Below are 15,520 nucleotides of genomic sequence, written 5' to 3'. Positions count from 1 at the left end.
ATACAATTTTGTATATTTGGTATATCCGAACGATATCCAAGATTTGTGTATAGAGATATATTTTACCACTGCTGCATTCAGTTTCTTTTTACTTTAGTAAGGAATACTTTTGTTTCATACAGAATGTGGTTGATACTGAAAAAATCACTTATGATTATGTACCGGACAGTATTCTTGTGACAATAATATTTTGTACTATTTTCATTATACCAACTATGTTTGGAGGGTTATTAAATAATTTGTTTTAATTTATGTTGATAGCATTTTACATGATGAAGAAATAGAACATTTGAACAGACTTTTGTAACAGAACGATCAATTATAACATATATATAATGTGTACATCAGTTTTTACAAATACGAAGACCTATACATACAATTTGTTCAGAGTAGTTTTGTACAATGATGATAAAATAAATATAATAACATGAATACCGACTTTTGTATATGAATATAAACAATCTATGAATTTTTTTTTTTATTTAATTACGCATTATATAACGTACAATCAAACTGAGGCACTTTCATTTGAACCATCACATATCTGTCCCTTGGCAAACATTACATCTTTCTATTCACATTTTCCGAGAATCTTTATAAATTTACACTTAATACGTTGATGGCATCAATGATACGGGACCAGTCACTATACATTGTCGGATGCCAGGCTTAACTGCTTTTCCAGTTTTTAGTGGTACTTCAATTGATAGCAAATGACCCCATCCACAACAACAATGCGCGACTACGAAGAAAGAAACAATAAAAAACCCTTTCTTATTTTCTACCTTTTTGTATATTTTTTATTGTCTTTTCTGTTACCTAATGTATCATTTTCAATTTATCTAACTCCCAATATTACAAATGCAAAATGATATCAACATTTTGAATAAAACTTGACTGTTTTAAGAACCCATGTGAATTATTCTTTATGTGTTGTTTAATGTTACTTCAAAATTATTCTTTATTTTATATACCTTTTCACTATCAACTTGTATCGTAAGTAACCCTGGGCCTCGTTGGCAGACGCTTACCTCCCAAACATCTTCATCAGTACGGAAAAAAAGAGGAAGAATAAAAGCCTTTTCAGAGTTATGTCACGATGATTGCAAAAATAAAATGAAAAATCCATTAATTCATAATTATACACGGAAACATATATGGGAAAGTTGTTTAATACTTCGACAAACAGCTGTATACACTATAGAATTGTGATACCGGTACCTAAGTATATAAAAAGGGATGTTCGTTTTGTTCATTGGCATGTGTTAATTGTAAACAAGGATTAGTGTGACAGGATTAGTAAGCTTGTCATCTAAAATAAAGCACTTCTTCGATTTGCATAATTAGAACAGAGTTTGTAATTAGATATATCCGGACTCAAGTTAACGAAGACAGCTAACATCAGTGAAGAGTTTGAGCAACTAAAGATGAGGCGAACAACCCAGTGTGACTGTATGAACTTGTGGAATTTGAATAAATAAACGAACGCCCGTCACAAATATGCAGTCAAACATTGAACACACAGATTCGCAGATTTTTCAGTCGTACATTTGAGGGTGAACGTGAACGAAGCCGTGCAGGATGCCTTATAGCGATATGTCTTCAGAAGTGAGCTCAGATTAGTTTATTGATGATGATACTTGCATATTTCATTAAATGAATGTTAAATAAATTCATTCACATTATGACAACATCAAATCCTATATGTTTTTAATGCAACATGTTTAAAGCATTCAAAATTGTACAATCATGAATATTAAATACAGCATGATTATACATGTGTGTCGCTACTTGTTCATGTGAGGAGGACCCCCCGCATGCCAAATAGAAGGGCCTGCTGCAATTCTTGTCTGTTGACGGGAGACTGATGGCGTGCTCTAATCTGTTTGTCAAGATGGTCCCACGGATGTTCAATAGGACTCGTATCGGGTGAGTTGGCAGGCCAGGGCAAAACGTCAACGTTCTGCTGGTTTAGAAAGTTCCGAGTCAGTCTTGCAGTATGGGGCCTGGCATTTTCGTGTTGAAACAATGTCCCCTGTTGTTGGTTTTGTAAAAACGGAAGCACAACTGGCTGCAACACTTGGTCCAAGTACCGCACAGCGTTCAGGTTTCCCTGTATAATCACCAAATCAGTCTTCTGATCTCCACAAATACCGCCCCACACCATGACACCTCCCCCGCCGAATGGATGGACCTCTCGAATACACGCCGGAGCCAAACGTTCCCCTCTGCGTCGATAAACTCGTTCTCTGCCGTCATTTCGAAACAAGTTAAACCGACTTTCATCAGTAAACAGCACTCGACGCCAAGTTCTTACTTGCCAGCGTCGAACCCGCCTCGTCCTTCGCAGTCTCAGGCGTCGATGTTGAGCAGTCAGTACCATTCCTCGGAAAGGACGATACGCTCGGATTCCAGCAGGACGAAGTCGTCGTAGTACTGTACGTTGGCTAATGGGATGTCCCAACGCTGTTACTGCCGTCGCCGTCGCCGTTACGAATCTGTTTCGCAGGTGAATGAGCCGTATCTGACCGTTTTCCAGTGGTGTTGTCACTCGGGGTCGTCCGGTTTTTAGGCCTGTCCTGTGCCATCCCTGTCTGGTTGTACCGTTGAAACAGCCTGGCTACTGTCAATGGTGTACAACCAAACCTTCTGGCAATTTGGACCTGTGTTTACCGCTTAGTTTAACTTGTACACTACGTGCAACACATATTTGTACGCACGTCTACTCGCGATATATTAGTTCTCTTTAAAGATTACCATTACAATTGGTTGCACAATTGGTGTAAGTTGCTGTTTACAGCGATGTAAGATGTGTGGTGAAAGATATACTTACGTTTCTCAAAACTATTAATGTGGCAATGCCAACTTCGAGAAAAAGATACACAATTCTATGGTTAAGTCAAAGTTAGGAGCCAGTCAAAAGTTTGAGATAGCACTGTGTATTTTTATCTCGAATTCGAGATAAGTGGGCAAATTTATATGTATTTATATAATGAGGAGGTCGGGACCGGAGAATACATATTGATTCGAGATAAAGGTGTTCGAGATAACGAGGCTCGACTGTATTAATTCTACTGTAATATCACCATGATATTTAACACACAAAGGCCAATATTTAAGAGTTGGTTTTCATTAAAATAACATGGGAATTGAAATATATGTGTCTAATGCAAATGTGTATATACTGACTGAGTATGGTTTTACGCCGCTTTTAGCAATATTCCAGCAATATCACGGCGGGGGACACCAGAAATGGGCTTCACACATTGTACCCATGTCGGGATTCGAACCCGGGTCTTCGGCGTGATAAGCGAACGCTTTAACCACTAGGCTACCCGACCGTCCAAATGCGTATATAATAATCAGCTTTGCAGGTGTAATGCACTTCAGATTGTTATCAACGTTATGTGGCCACACCAGTCGGGACGTTTCTCCATACATGACTTTACCCCATTACATGAACATGTACCTACAACAACTGTGATGTAACCAGCGTCAAAGTGGTATTTATGTAAATACATGTACATTTAGATATGTACAAGACTAGAGACACAATGTAAGTTAGATATATTAAATTAGATATTCGTGTCAAAAAGAGTATTTATTTTTAATGACAACATTATTATAGCTTTACAAACTGGTGTTTACATGTGTTGATCATATATTACATTTACCTGCAGTTCATTCACAGTGTAGAATCGTAGTATACATTAATATTAACATTGCCATGGCCCGCTGGTATTTGACGGCGATATAGTCTATCGTCATAAAACAACAAAGTAGTTTTCGAAGAAATCCGCGGATATCCGTTAATTATTCACGAATTATTCGCAATTTTTTCGCGATTTGTTCTCGAATTAGTCGCCACTTATCCGCTGATTATTCACAAACGTTTTCATTGTAGTGTAAGATCCTTTTCGTACGACAACATCTCCAAACAAGCAGTCAGATTTATCCCCCATCTGGACGCTCAGGTTATCCCTATGAAATGTTGAGTAGAGTAAATAATATGATATGTTGCTATAAAGGCACTAAAATGTTCTTAAACCTTCACTAAATATATTTTGAAATAAACCCTTTACTTACGTTTAGATGTACCCGTCATTGCAGTTCTTGTTTTATCTTGTGTACGAGGAAACCGACAATCCACGTGTGTCCTAAACGACATGAATCAATATTATGATATCATGTTATATCGGAACAGCTGCTATCTGGAAAACTGCACAAGCAAGGGATTGTTTAAGAACCGGTGGAAAATTGACGAGAAATGAAGTCGGTAAATGTTAGTATTCTTTTCGTGATCGAAACACACTGCAAACACGAAAGTCTTTTCTTCCGTATATGGTCATTGGACGGAAAAACGACCTTATTTGGACGTTTTCAAACCATCGTTTTTCCGTCCAAATAACGTCATTATTTGACATCGGAATTTACTGGGAGAGGACGATATCACCAAAGCTCCTCCCTGTCTTGATTGACATTGTCAATCAAGCAACAGCGTCTACCGGTCTTTCTACTTCTCAGATTCATTGGTCAGTTCTCGCGTGTTAGATGACAGGGTCGAGTTTGACGTTGTACTCGAAGCGCTTAGCGGAAGTACTGAAATCAATCGTTCTGCGCATGCGGATTTCTAAATGCCTTGCCCAAATTTTCCGTTCTGTGCATGGGCGATTTCGCGTATTGTTTCCTAGGTTTGATGTCACCACTATTTGACAATTATTCATAAACACAGTCTCGTGATAAGTTCGGAATGGTACAATGTCGCTTAAATTTATGGCACGTACTTCATCGGCACGCATTTCCCATTAACTCATACAGTGATAACGGTAATAATTTTAGTCCAAATAATTAGAAAAGCGTAAGGCTCAGGAGTATAGGAAAAGGATTTATACTTTCGCATGTTATATAATCGTCAAGTACGCAAACGAATGTCAACCGGTTAAATGTTAAAACTAAATTTTGTAGAAGGTGATCTTGGTGTATATTGCCAGATAGTATATGCATATACATTTTTCCGATATTGCTTATTTTAATGTTTATTAATAGTTTTAAGGTTCGTTCGCCTAATTGATGGGATTCCACTTTCTCATTTGTACATGCCACTTAAGCAGTGTCCTGTTACTGTAAACAGATTAGTTTCAAATTCCAAACTGTTGATGTCTATTCACACTAAAGCTTAGTCTCTAAAACTATACAGTTTTGAAAGAAACAAGTAACTCCATTTAACTAGACCGATCCAGTCTGTCAATCAAAATTGGCGCATGTGTCAGTTTGAGCCAATCAGAAGGCCGGCCGCGCTTTGCGGATTTGTCAGATTTACTTCCGGGGTCAAACCATACCTGAGAAGCGACGTGGCTACGGTTTGTGTTATTTTCACTTGCGATATTCATTAGGTATCACTGGGGTTAGATGTATACCTTTACCCAAACCCACAGGGTCGGGAGAAAAGTGTTTGTGGCTGATCAAGATGTGCGGTAGGCCTCACCATCAGTTAAATGTCGCCACCATCTTCTACGGGACCCACGTCTGCTCGAAGGTGAGAATTTGCACGATTTTTCGCATTTTTGCACATATGCATACTCGATACGTGTAAATGAAAACACGTAGCAAGTTATAATTTTACGCATGTTATAAATAAGAATAATGCTTGTATCTACAAAATCGTTTTTGAATTATGTATTTTGGCAACATCGGGCATTGACTTAGCAGGTGACACAGTGTAAACAAATATGACAGTGATCTGATTTCGGTTAGTGCAGACCGAAATCTACTATTATATTCATTGAAGTACAATCTAGTGGAAATTGTATTCCTCTCTCTTAGATACGATATATTTTGTTACAGATTTTTAGATATGATTTAGTTTCAAAATCACAATAAGCCCATCTATTAATATTGCAAATTACTCGAGCATAATATTGCAAATTACTCGAGCATAATATTGCAAATTACTCGAGCATAATATTGCAAATTACTCGAGCATAATCTTGCAAATTACTCGAGCAGTAATAAATCTTTAGACATAGAAATATAATCATTGTAAATGGATTTCGTTCCACAAAATCTTTCAATTTAATTCATAAGGGTCCTCATTTAATCATGCTTTGACTATTTCAGTATTTCTATGAAGAGACAGGGCCTATGCAGTAATGAAATACCTGATCCTATTCTTGTGAAATGTTAGAAAGAAGGAAGTGAATTACTGAAATATTTTGACAGATTGAAATATAATAATTCTTAGTTGATATAAGAAAATTATTGGTTTAGAATTGTTTGCAACATAAGTTATTCACTGGTAGTGGAAGCTTACTGGTATACATGTTTGTGAAGCAATATAACTATTTAAAGCGATTATAAGTGTCGAGTCATTTTAATTAATTTACTGGAAATAATAGCAAGTTTCTTTATGAACTCAGCATATCATCGTCAAGTAATGAAATAAATTATAATCTAATCAAGTTATTAATAATTATTCCAAACATTTATTTAATTGATGCCGTATAAAAGTAAGATTAATATGATTTAATTGCACTAACAAACACTAAATGTTTGATGGTAGAACATCCACCTAGTATAAAACTTAGTTTGTTGGCTCTTTCTATTGGACATGATATCATTAATAAAAACATCTTTTTAAATAACATATTTTAAAATAAAGATAGTGTTGGAAGTGATTACCTGTATCATAATGCAGGATACTTATTTCAAGATACAAAGAATTTGTAAATACAAAGGCAGAATCTCTTTGTCACTCCTTGACCAGGCATTATCCAGAGTGCCTGATCAATTCTGATATAGAATAAATTATAATATTCTTAATACATTTCATATATACTCAACAACAAAAGTTCCTGTGACACCAATATTTTAGTTTTTTGTTCAAACAAGTAAAGTTTGGTTTTCAATATTGTAGTCAAGTCACAAAAACGCAACTGCTACAGAAAAGCATGCATTCCAAGCAAAAGTTGTCTTTATGGAAGCCCCATGCATTTCACTACCCCAGAATAGGTATGAAAACATGTGCGTTAACGGGATTCCATATGCATTGTTTAGCATCGTGCCTGATATCATTTGCTTGTTTTTACAAACTTGATTTCAACTGTTGATCTTCCTTCCATGAAATCAAAATGGAAGTTATGCACGATCGCGCCATTGTTTCATTTTGGTGTCAAGTTACTATTTGCGACGGTGTCAGTTTTACAAGCTGATGCGTTTTCATGTTTCAAACTGATGATGAATAAGTAAAATCACGTCAGGCTCTCGTCACAGTCTCATTCTCTTCACGTCAGGACCGCCACGGTGGTCTAGTGGTGGAGCTTCCGCCCGGAGAGCGGAGATCCGGGGTTCGATGCCCGGCCGCGTCATACCAAAAGATGTTAAAAGATGGTACTTGTTATCCTGTCTGGCGATCGGCATTAAGGGGCTAAAACAAGAACTGGTCGGCTCGGAGTCAGTATACTGTCTCTGAGTGGGATATTCATGTTAAACTGCGGTATGGTATCTCAGTGTGCTAGCACTATAAATCGGCATCAGTCCGGACTAGTACAAGCAGCCAAACACACACACGTACATGCACGTCACTACATACGCGCAATAATCTTTGACGCGACGTTAAACCCCATTTTACCTCACCTAACGTCTTCACGTCAGCATGCGCAACGCCATATACATGTACATATAGGACCATGAAGCTAAGACTGATAGTTTGGTGTCAGACACTCTCAATAACGGTGATGATCATGACTCCAGTCGTGGCAAGGCAACACTAGCACGTTAGCTTCCCCTCGTCATTGTTCATCAGTGGATTATTTCCGAATGGAATGGTTGAGCCACTCGATGACCAATGTCAGCTGACAAAATGGACGACGTTTACAGTTAGTTTTATTATGAGGTCTTCAGCAACCCATGCATGCCTCAAAAGGCGACTATGCTTGTCGTAAGAGGCGACTAACAGGATCGGGTGGTCAGGCTCGCTGACTTGGTTGATGCATGTCATTGATCCCAATTGCGTGGATTGATGCTCATGATGTCAATCACTGGATTGTCTGGTCCAGGCTCGATTATTTACAGATCGCCGTCATATAGCTGGAATATTGCTGAGTGCGGCCTTAAACGAACCAACGAACAAACTAACGAACGAACACATTTTATTATGATAAACGTGTACATGTATGCTATATGTTGCGTCTCTATGGAATGATGGGTTAATTTCATTTACTTCATCAACAGTTACTTTTCTATTACAAATGTAGTAAAACCGCGCATGTAATATTAATGTTATTTCCCTCCATTTTTCAATGATGATTTATTTGTGTGAATAAGTTATATATGCAATGACAATGGTAAAAGGGCAAAGTATCTATCCGTGGTAAACATTTACATTTTTCTCAGCATCCCCTCTGATACCTAGAAGCTGAAGATATGTGCGTTTCGTAAACGTACCTAGGATTTGAATTCCCTTTTGACCTTTTTTACACTTTCGCCATCTTGGATCGCGTCCAAGATTATTGCACTTATATAGCAATGTGCATGCACGTGTGTGTGAGTCTGCTTGTGCTTAGTCCAGACTAATGCCGAGTTAATAATGCTAGCCCACTGACATACCTTGCCGCAGTTTAACATTAATACCCTACTCAGACACAGTACACAGACTCCGAGCCGACCAGTCCTTGTTTTAGCCCCTTAATGCCAAGCGCCACACAGGGTAAGAACAAGTACTATCTTTTGGTATGAGGCGGCAGGGAATCGAATCCCGGACCTTTCGCTCTCCGGGCGGATGATCCACCACTAGACCGCGGAGGCCGCCCGGTACATATAAAGGTCTACTTTGACCATTAATCATTATACTGGATCACAAAGGGTCCTCAGCTCCTCGTAAGGAGAATAAGTTGCAAGTTTACAGATGCATATTTTTATCATAAAAAAACCCACCAACAGTGGTACATAGGCAAGTATGTGAAATGTTAAAATATATACGTACACAGTCGAGGTGACACTTACAATGTTACTAATTATCTTATGTTTAGTTTGGTTCAATAATTGTAAAGCAAACTGACAGTTGTTTTTTTCAGATAATTCAGATTAGGACATTAAATATTTCTTTAGAGCGGGTATATTCGATAATTCGTGATATTTATTTGGTATATTCAGTTATTGATGTCTTTGGTATCAAATAGCATATACACTCACTCACATCATCAAAACGTAACTAAGCACATATTTGTAGAAGCAACATAAATTAATGTACTATTTTCTAAACAGGAACTATTTGAACAATCAAACTGTCTGTTTGGATAAAACTATAGCTCTCAGCATCAGATTTCTTTATCATTTTAACATTCTGAACAGCTAAGATGATCAAATAAGAACTTAATGTAATAAAACAACTGTATCAATTAAAAGCATATAATCACAATTAGCATTCGCGATTTAATTGCTTTAAATAATGTCATAGCCTCTGTTTCAAGGCTGAACTGACTGACGTGTCCATGGCTGGGTCTCCTCCCATTAGTAAGACAGCCCAGTTGTGAGACACCTTAAAACAACAATGTCATACCTGGTTGCACATGTTAATCAGGTAATTAACCCCTATCATGAAAATGGACTTGTCTTATTATAGACAAAAGAAATGACTCAAGATGCTTGATACCCTCTTTTACTTTATTTCATTCAACATTTTAATTCATCCATCCCTTAAATCCATTGTTTTAAAATATTCGCCACTTAGAGTTCAGTTAAAGTTAATTTCACAGTTCACATCGAGGTTGTCACACTGACACAACCTTAATCCATCTTCAGAAGTTTGCCAACAGCACCCAAGAACTGGAGTGGTGTCTTGACACCCTGGGATTGCTGATCCTTCAGTCTGGAAAGTCGATTGTCAATCTCCTTGTACACACACTTTCTTGCTGGTGGAGCTGCACCTAGGTCTAACTGAGATAGCTTGGTCTTCTCAGATTTCTCAATCTTCTTGATGATCTCGATGAACCTGTAGAGATTAGGATGACGATGATTCAGTGATGCATTGAGGCGACTGTGGAAACCCTCCGGGTTGTTGTTGGTACTTGGGCCGAATGTCTGGTGATGGTTCCACAGTGAAAGAGGGAATCTGGCTTAATAATCCACCCCGTTTGTGACTATGTAGTCGTTGAATTCGTCAGCATTCGGTACATCGGGAGACTGGTTCATGGAGTCATTCCATGCATCCTGAACCTGTTGAAGAGGCAGCAGAGGCAAGGCAGCAGCTCGTCGGATCCACTGTTCCACAAGGGGGTTATCTCTGTATCCAACAGCAAGACCAAACTCCTGTGTTTTCCGCCAAATCGCCTGGGTAAAGTGGAAGAAACACCCCTTGATGTCTGAACCTTGAAACTCTGTCCGGAGGGCTCTAATGGTTCTTCTCTTGCTCTCTTCCTTAAGCTGCCAAGCAACTGGATTCTGCTGGTGTCTTCTGGTGGGTGGTTGTGTACAGTGAAATTTCTGACAACATTTCCAACCGTTGTACATTTGCCAATGCAGGTTTTAACGGTACATCGCCAGTGAGTACCAGTTTGTCTTACTTTGTTCTTGTAGATGAGATATCCCTGAAAGGGGACCTGGAGAGTACCTCTTTGACTGGTAATGAACTCAACCTGCTGCAGACCTGCCATGATAAACTCATTTATTTCCTGAGAATATTCAAACAGAATTACTGGCCTACTCATATTAATCAATCTGCTAATCATGGGCTGTGACCATTGTTAAGTGGGTAGACTGGCTGTGTTTCATTAATTAATCCCACCTACTCCACTGTCTTACAATGGGTGTCTCACTAACGGGATGTCTTACTAATGGGATGTAACCCATGGATGTATAGCAATTTAAGTCTTTTATGGGGACATGTGTTTTTATTATTATATCATCCAGGCATTATGATTTAAACCATCTGTTCCCCAAAGAACTGTCCAAACTCTCTCATACCGACATGTCTGCCACGTGTCTCCCAAACACTGCCACTTTGACAACACACGTGCTTCCAAGCTCTCTTATACTGACATGCCTGCCACGTGTCCCCCAAACACTGCCATTTTGACAACACACATGCTACCAAACTCTCTCATACTCTCATGGCTGCCACGTGTCCCCCAAACACTGCCATTTTGACAGCACACATGCTTTGAAGGTTTTGAGCAATAACATACTTTAAGGGGTTAATTCAGTTATCTCATAACCACTAGTTCTTTTGTCAAGAGTGAGTAACATTACTTCAGTTATATCACGGCGTGTCAGCTTAATGTGGGAGGAAAGCCCGAAGTGATGCAGGTCTCAGACGTTTACCACTTCGGTGAAACCCACGAGCACGGGTATGGTGCTGACAAACCTAGAAACATAACCGGGGCGAACCGGGATTTAAACCCATAATCCTAGGTTCCTGGCGTGCCCAAGGGACGCAACTCTGCACAGCGAATCGCGCCCTAGACGACTGGGCCACCCGTGCCTTAGTTTTGTCAAGAATATCCGGCTTGGTCCAAGACTTCAAAATAATTACTAATATCGTTTTTTCTAATGTCCGTATGTTTCCTGGAGGAAACAAATGTGTCTTCATAACCCCTAAACAACTTGGCGAGAATAATGTTGATAGCCGATTGCTCAAATCTGTGACATTTGCCGTAGTGACGAACCTTGGCGTCACATCCAAAAATCCATAATGGGAAATTGGTTGGACACATACAGCTTCCATCCATCGCACAGGCCGCCCATGGTTTCACAATAGCCTCGCGTACAAACATCTCATTTTTGAAGAGAAGTAAACCCGTTTGTTTTTCTGTCACATGGGCAAAGTTGCATGCATCCTCGTCGAAGTAATCAAACATTGTCTGATAGGTATGTTGTGCGACGGAATGGGCTCCATACAGAGTCATCACTCCTTTTGTCTCTAACTCTTGGAGCATTTCCTGTATCACAGACTTTTGGAATCGGATTGACGAATCGACCCAAATCAGTATATCACTTGTTGGGAGGTTAGCCTGAAATATAATTGAAGCAACACGTGAGTTAATGTTGAATAACGCCTTTGTCAGCAATATTTTAACCAATCACGACGGCCTGTAAAGGGCTGACTATTTGATATTCTCGGATGGGCCTGGAATGTTTAGAAAAAAAGAGATAATTTCAAAAACAGTATACTGACTCTGAACCGACCGGTAGCCTTGTGGTTAAAGCGTTCGCTCGTCATGCCGAAGACCCGGGTTCGATTCCCTACATGGGTACAAGGTTTGAAGCCCATTTCTGGTGTCCGCCGCCGTGATATTGCTGGAATATTGCTATAAGCGGCGTAAAACCATACTCTCTCACTCTTGATACCGAACGGCATTGGAATGACGCAACCGGGGCTCGAACCACCGACCTTACGCTCTCCGGGCAGACGCTATATCCATTAGACCAAAGAGGCGGTCTAGTCGCCTCTAACGACCAACCTCCGAGTTCCAGGGACATAACCAGGTTGGCCAACAGTCTCCAATATTGGGTCGTTAACTGACAAATCTCAAGGACAGAGTGTCATAGTCACCTGCACCAAAAACGCCTTCCACGTATAACAGAGAAGATTCTGCAGTCGCCATGGCAATAGATGGAAGGGAAAGGTCCGAACCTCGCACTTACAATGGGCCAGAAACTGCAATATACAAAAAAATACAAAAACGCATGTCAATATTTTTTAAGAAAAGACATTTATCACAGAAGTGTGGGCTTCCCACAGCGTTTCCAATTGAAGGGTCGAAACTCGGTGTTCAGCGTGACAAGCGTTTAAGCTGACGCTTTAAGCATAAGGCAAAGCCACAGCCTCTGGTGTCCATAGTAAACGAAGCGAGTAATGCTTTGTTTTGTTTGTTTTTTTGTTTAACGCCGCACTCATCAATGTTCCAGCTAAATGACGGCGATCGATAAATAATCGAGTCTGGACCAGCCAAGCCAGTGATTGACAAAATGAGCATCGATCCATGCAATTGGGATACGATGACATGCATCAAACAAGTCGCGAGCCTGACCACCCCATCCCGTTAGTCAGCTCTTACGACAACTATTCTATCCCGGATCTTCAGTAAGTAATGCAAGAATATAGTAGTATAAGTTTGTGTTCTGTATTTGTTTATTTGTTGACAACGCACACAGCAATATTCCAGCTATATGACGGTCTGTAAATAATTGAGTGTGGACCAGACAATTCAGTGACTGACATCAAGGGCATCGATCTAAATAATTGGAATACGATGACACACGTAAACTAAATTTTAACTAGTAGTAGTAGTTGTAGTTGTTATATAGTGGGGTGGGGTAGCCTAGTGGTTAAAGCGTTTGCTCGTCACACCGAAAACACGGGTTCGATTGCCTACATGAGTACAATGTGTGTAGCCTATTTCTGGTGTTCCCCGCCGTGATATTGCTGGAATATTGCCAAACGCGACGCACAACCACTCATTTTCTGGCAATGTGAGAATTGAGGACTGAGAACATTGACGGTTTCGAGTGGGAAGTGACCTGGTCTTGAGAAGCGAACAGAAGGCCTTCTGTTTCACTTTTCAGGACAGCCGACTTCATCCAAACGAAGGACTCTGCAGGGTTGCCGATCTTCTCAACACACTGCACATATATGGATTCAGTGGAATTCCCACAGGGAGTTACTGTAATGGAGTACTCAAGAATAACAAACCTCGCTTCTCTCATTGTCACTCAGACCAAGGTCATAGAAGACGAATGTGTAGTTGTTGACATAAGGAAACACATGGTTGTGCAAGTTCTCCACCAGACCTTGGTTCTCACTGAAGTGATTGGACGAAGCAGCGGAGAGGAACATTACTCGTTTACCAGTCTTCCGGGCACCGAACAGATCAAAAAGCAGGGCGAACGCCTCAGGGTCGGTGTTCCTCATGGAGAACAGAAGGCCATGAAGGTTCTGTTCCGGAGTTGCAACTGGAGAAGAACACTTCCGATCCACGCATTCTCTGTCTGTGTGAAGAAAGTGAGTGAGTCAGTTTGGTTTTACGCCGCTTTAGCAATATTCCAGCAATATCACGGCGGGGGACACCAGAAATGGGCTTCACACCTTGTACCCATGTCGGGAATCGAACCCGGGTCTTCGGCGTGACGAGCGAACGCTTTAACCACTAGGCTACCCGACCGCCCCTGTGTGAAGAAAGACGTGATTTTGTACGCTTGAGACTCGTTTCGAAGTGATAGGGCTATATAATAACGGTGGTTTAAATAAATTACTGTGAAACCTCATTAATTCCGCCTGTATTATTTCTAGAGAAATCCGGTTAATCAGATTTCTGTATTATCAAATCCTGGTTCAGTAAAGGTCCCTGCAATTATCGTTGTTTGTTGTTTAACGCCGCACTCAGCAATATTCCAGCTGTATGACGCCAGTCTGTAAACAGGACCAGACAAGACAATCCGGTGATTTACATCATGATCATCGATGCACACAATTGAGATACGATGACATTAATCAACCAAGACAGCAGGCTTGACCACCCGATCCCGTTAGACACCTCTTACGACAACCATAGACGCCTTTTACGGCAAGCATGAGTTGCTGAGGACCTATTCTGACCCAGATCTTCTCGGGTTAGGTCCCTTCAATCACGTATTGCCCGGAAAGGAGGAGTTTCCAGATTAACAAGGTCCGGACTCAAGAGATTCCAGTGTGATAGAAATATACTATTGATCTAACTTTTAATTATCCTATCGTAAACGGTTAGCAAACTATGGACATAAAAAGTGCTGTGGATCTGAACTCATTTCACAATAAATCATTCATGACCGAAAGGGAATTTGGTTCCAATGGTCCTCGGTGGTCTTTATTGCAAATACACGTGGTCCTGTGTACTGCACACATGTCACAAATCAGGCGAGTAGGTGGATGGGTACCCGGTAGAATGAGATGGTAATGTGACCTAAACCGCCTCATTCGGCAGCTTGGGTTGTATGATCCCCATGGGGTAATAAAAGGATCGAGCCACTCCATCATGTCGCTTAAGACTCTGTCTTCGTGCCAAAGCTGGGCATCCACTGACAATGTGTTGGACAGTATCATTAAATTCATTGCATAATCGACATTTCATATTTACATTTTGATGCAAAACCACACATTGACGGTTTCGAGGGGGAAGTGACTGGTCTTGAGAAGCGAACAGAAGGCCTTCTGTTTCACTTTTCAGGACTTCATCCAAACGAAGGACTCTGCAGGGTTGCCGATCTTCTCAACACACTGCACATATATGGATTCAGTGGTCGATCAAATAGCCACTCCCAGAAAAAAATGTATTATTGTTGTTGTTGTTGTTGTTGTTGTTGTTACATACCTGCAACTTTCTCCTTGCTGCAGGGTTGGAATTTTTTGTTCGCTTTCCAGTAACCAGCGGATCGGACTTCTGACAACATCAACAATGTGTGATCATTTCTTAGTCCATTTATCAATGGGGTGAGTAATTTATGAATAGCTTACCCGATATACCTGAGCATACGTGACTACGAATTCCTA

General features: G+C 40.2%; 1 protein-coding gene across 3 annotated transcripts in view; it reads right to left on the bottom strand.

Moving 5' to 3' along the window:
* Positions 1-9,327: 9,327 nt before the first annotated feature.
* Positions 9,328-15,520, bottom strand: part of LOC139464556 (uncharacterized) — a 35,297-nt gene continuing 29,104 nt past the window's right edge. For all 3 annotated transcript variants that reach the window (XM_071246075.1, XM_071246074.1, XM_071246076.1), the window contains 4 exons: positions 15,342-15,410; positions 13,688-13,983; positions 12,548-12,652; positions 9,328-12,005 (listed from right to left, as the gene is read on the bottom strand). In XM_071246075.1, coding sequence (XP_071102176.1) covers positions 11,487-12,005; positions 12,548-12,652; positions 13,688-13,983; positions 15,342-15,410 — 989 coding nt within the window. In that variant the 3' untranslated portion in view covers positions 9,328-11,486. The remainder of the gene's footprint in view (positions 12,006-12,547; positions 12,653-13,687; positions 13,984-15,341; positions 15,411-15,520) is intronic.

This window comes from Haliotis cracherodii, unplaced genomic scaffold (assembly GCF_022045235.1).
Source record: "Haliotis cracherodii isolate W230 unplaced genomic scaffold, xgHalCrac1.p SCAF_17, whole genome shotgun sequence".
NCBI classification, from domain to species: domain Eukaryota; kingdom Metazoa; phylum Mollusca; class Gastropoda; order Lepetellida; family Haliotidae; genus Haliotis; species Haliotis cracherodii.
Note: the sequence above shows the minus strand (reverse complement) of the source record. Positions and strands in the feature narration are given on the sequence as shown.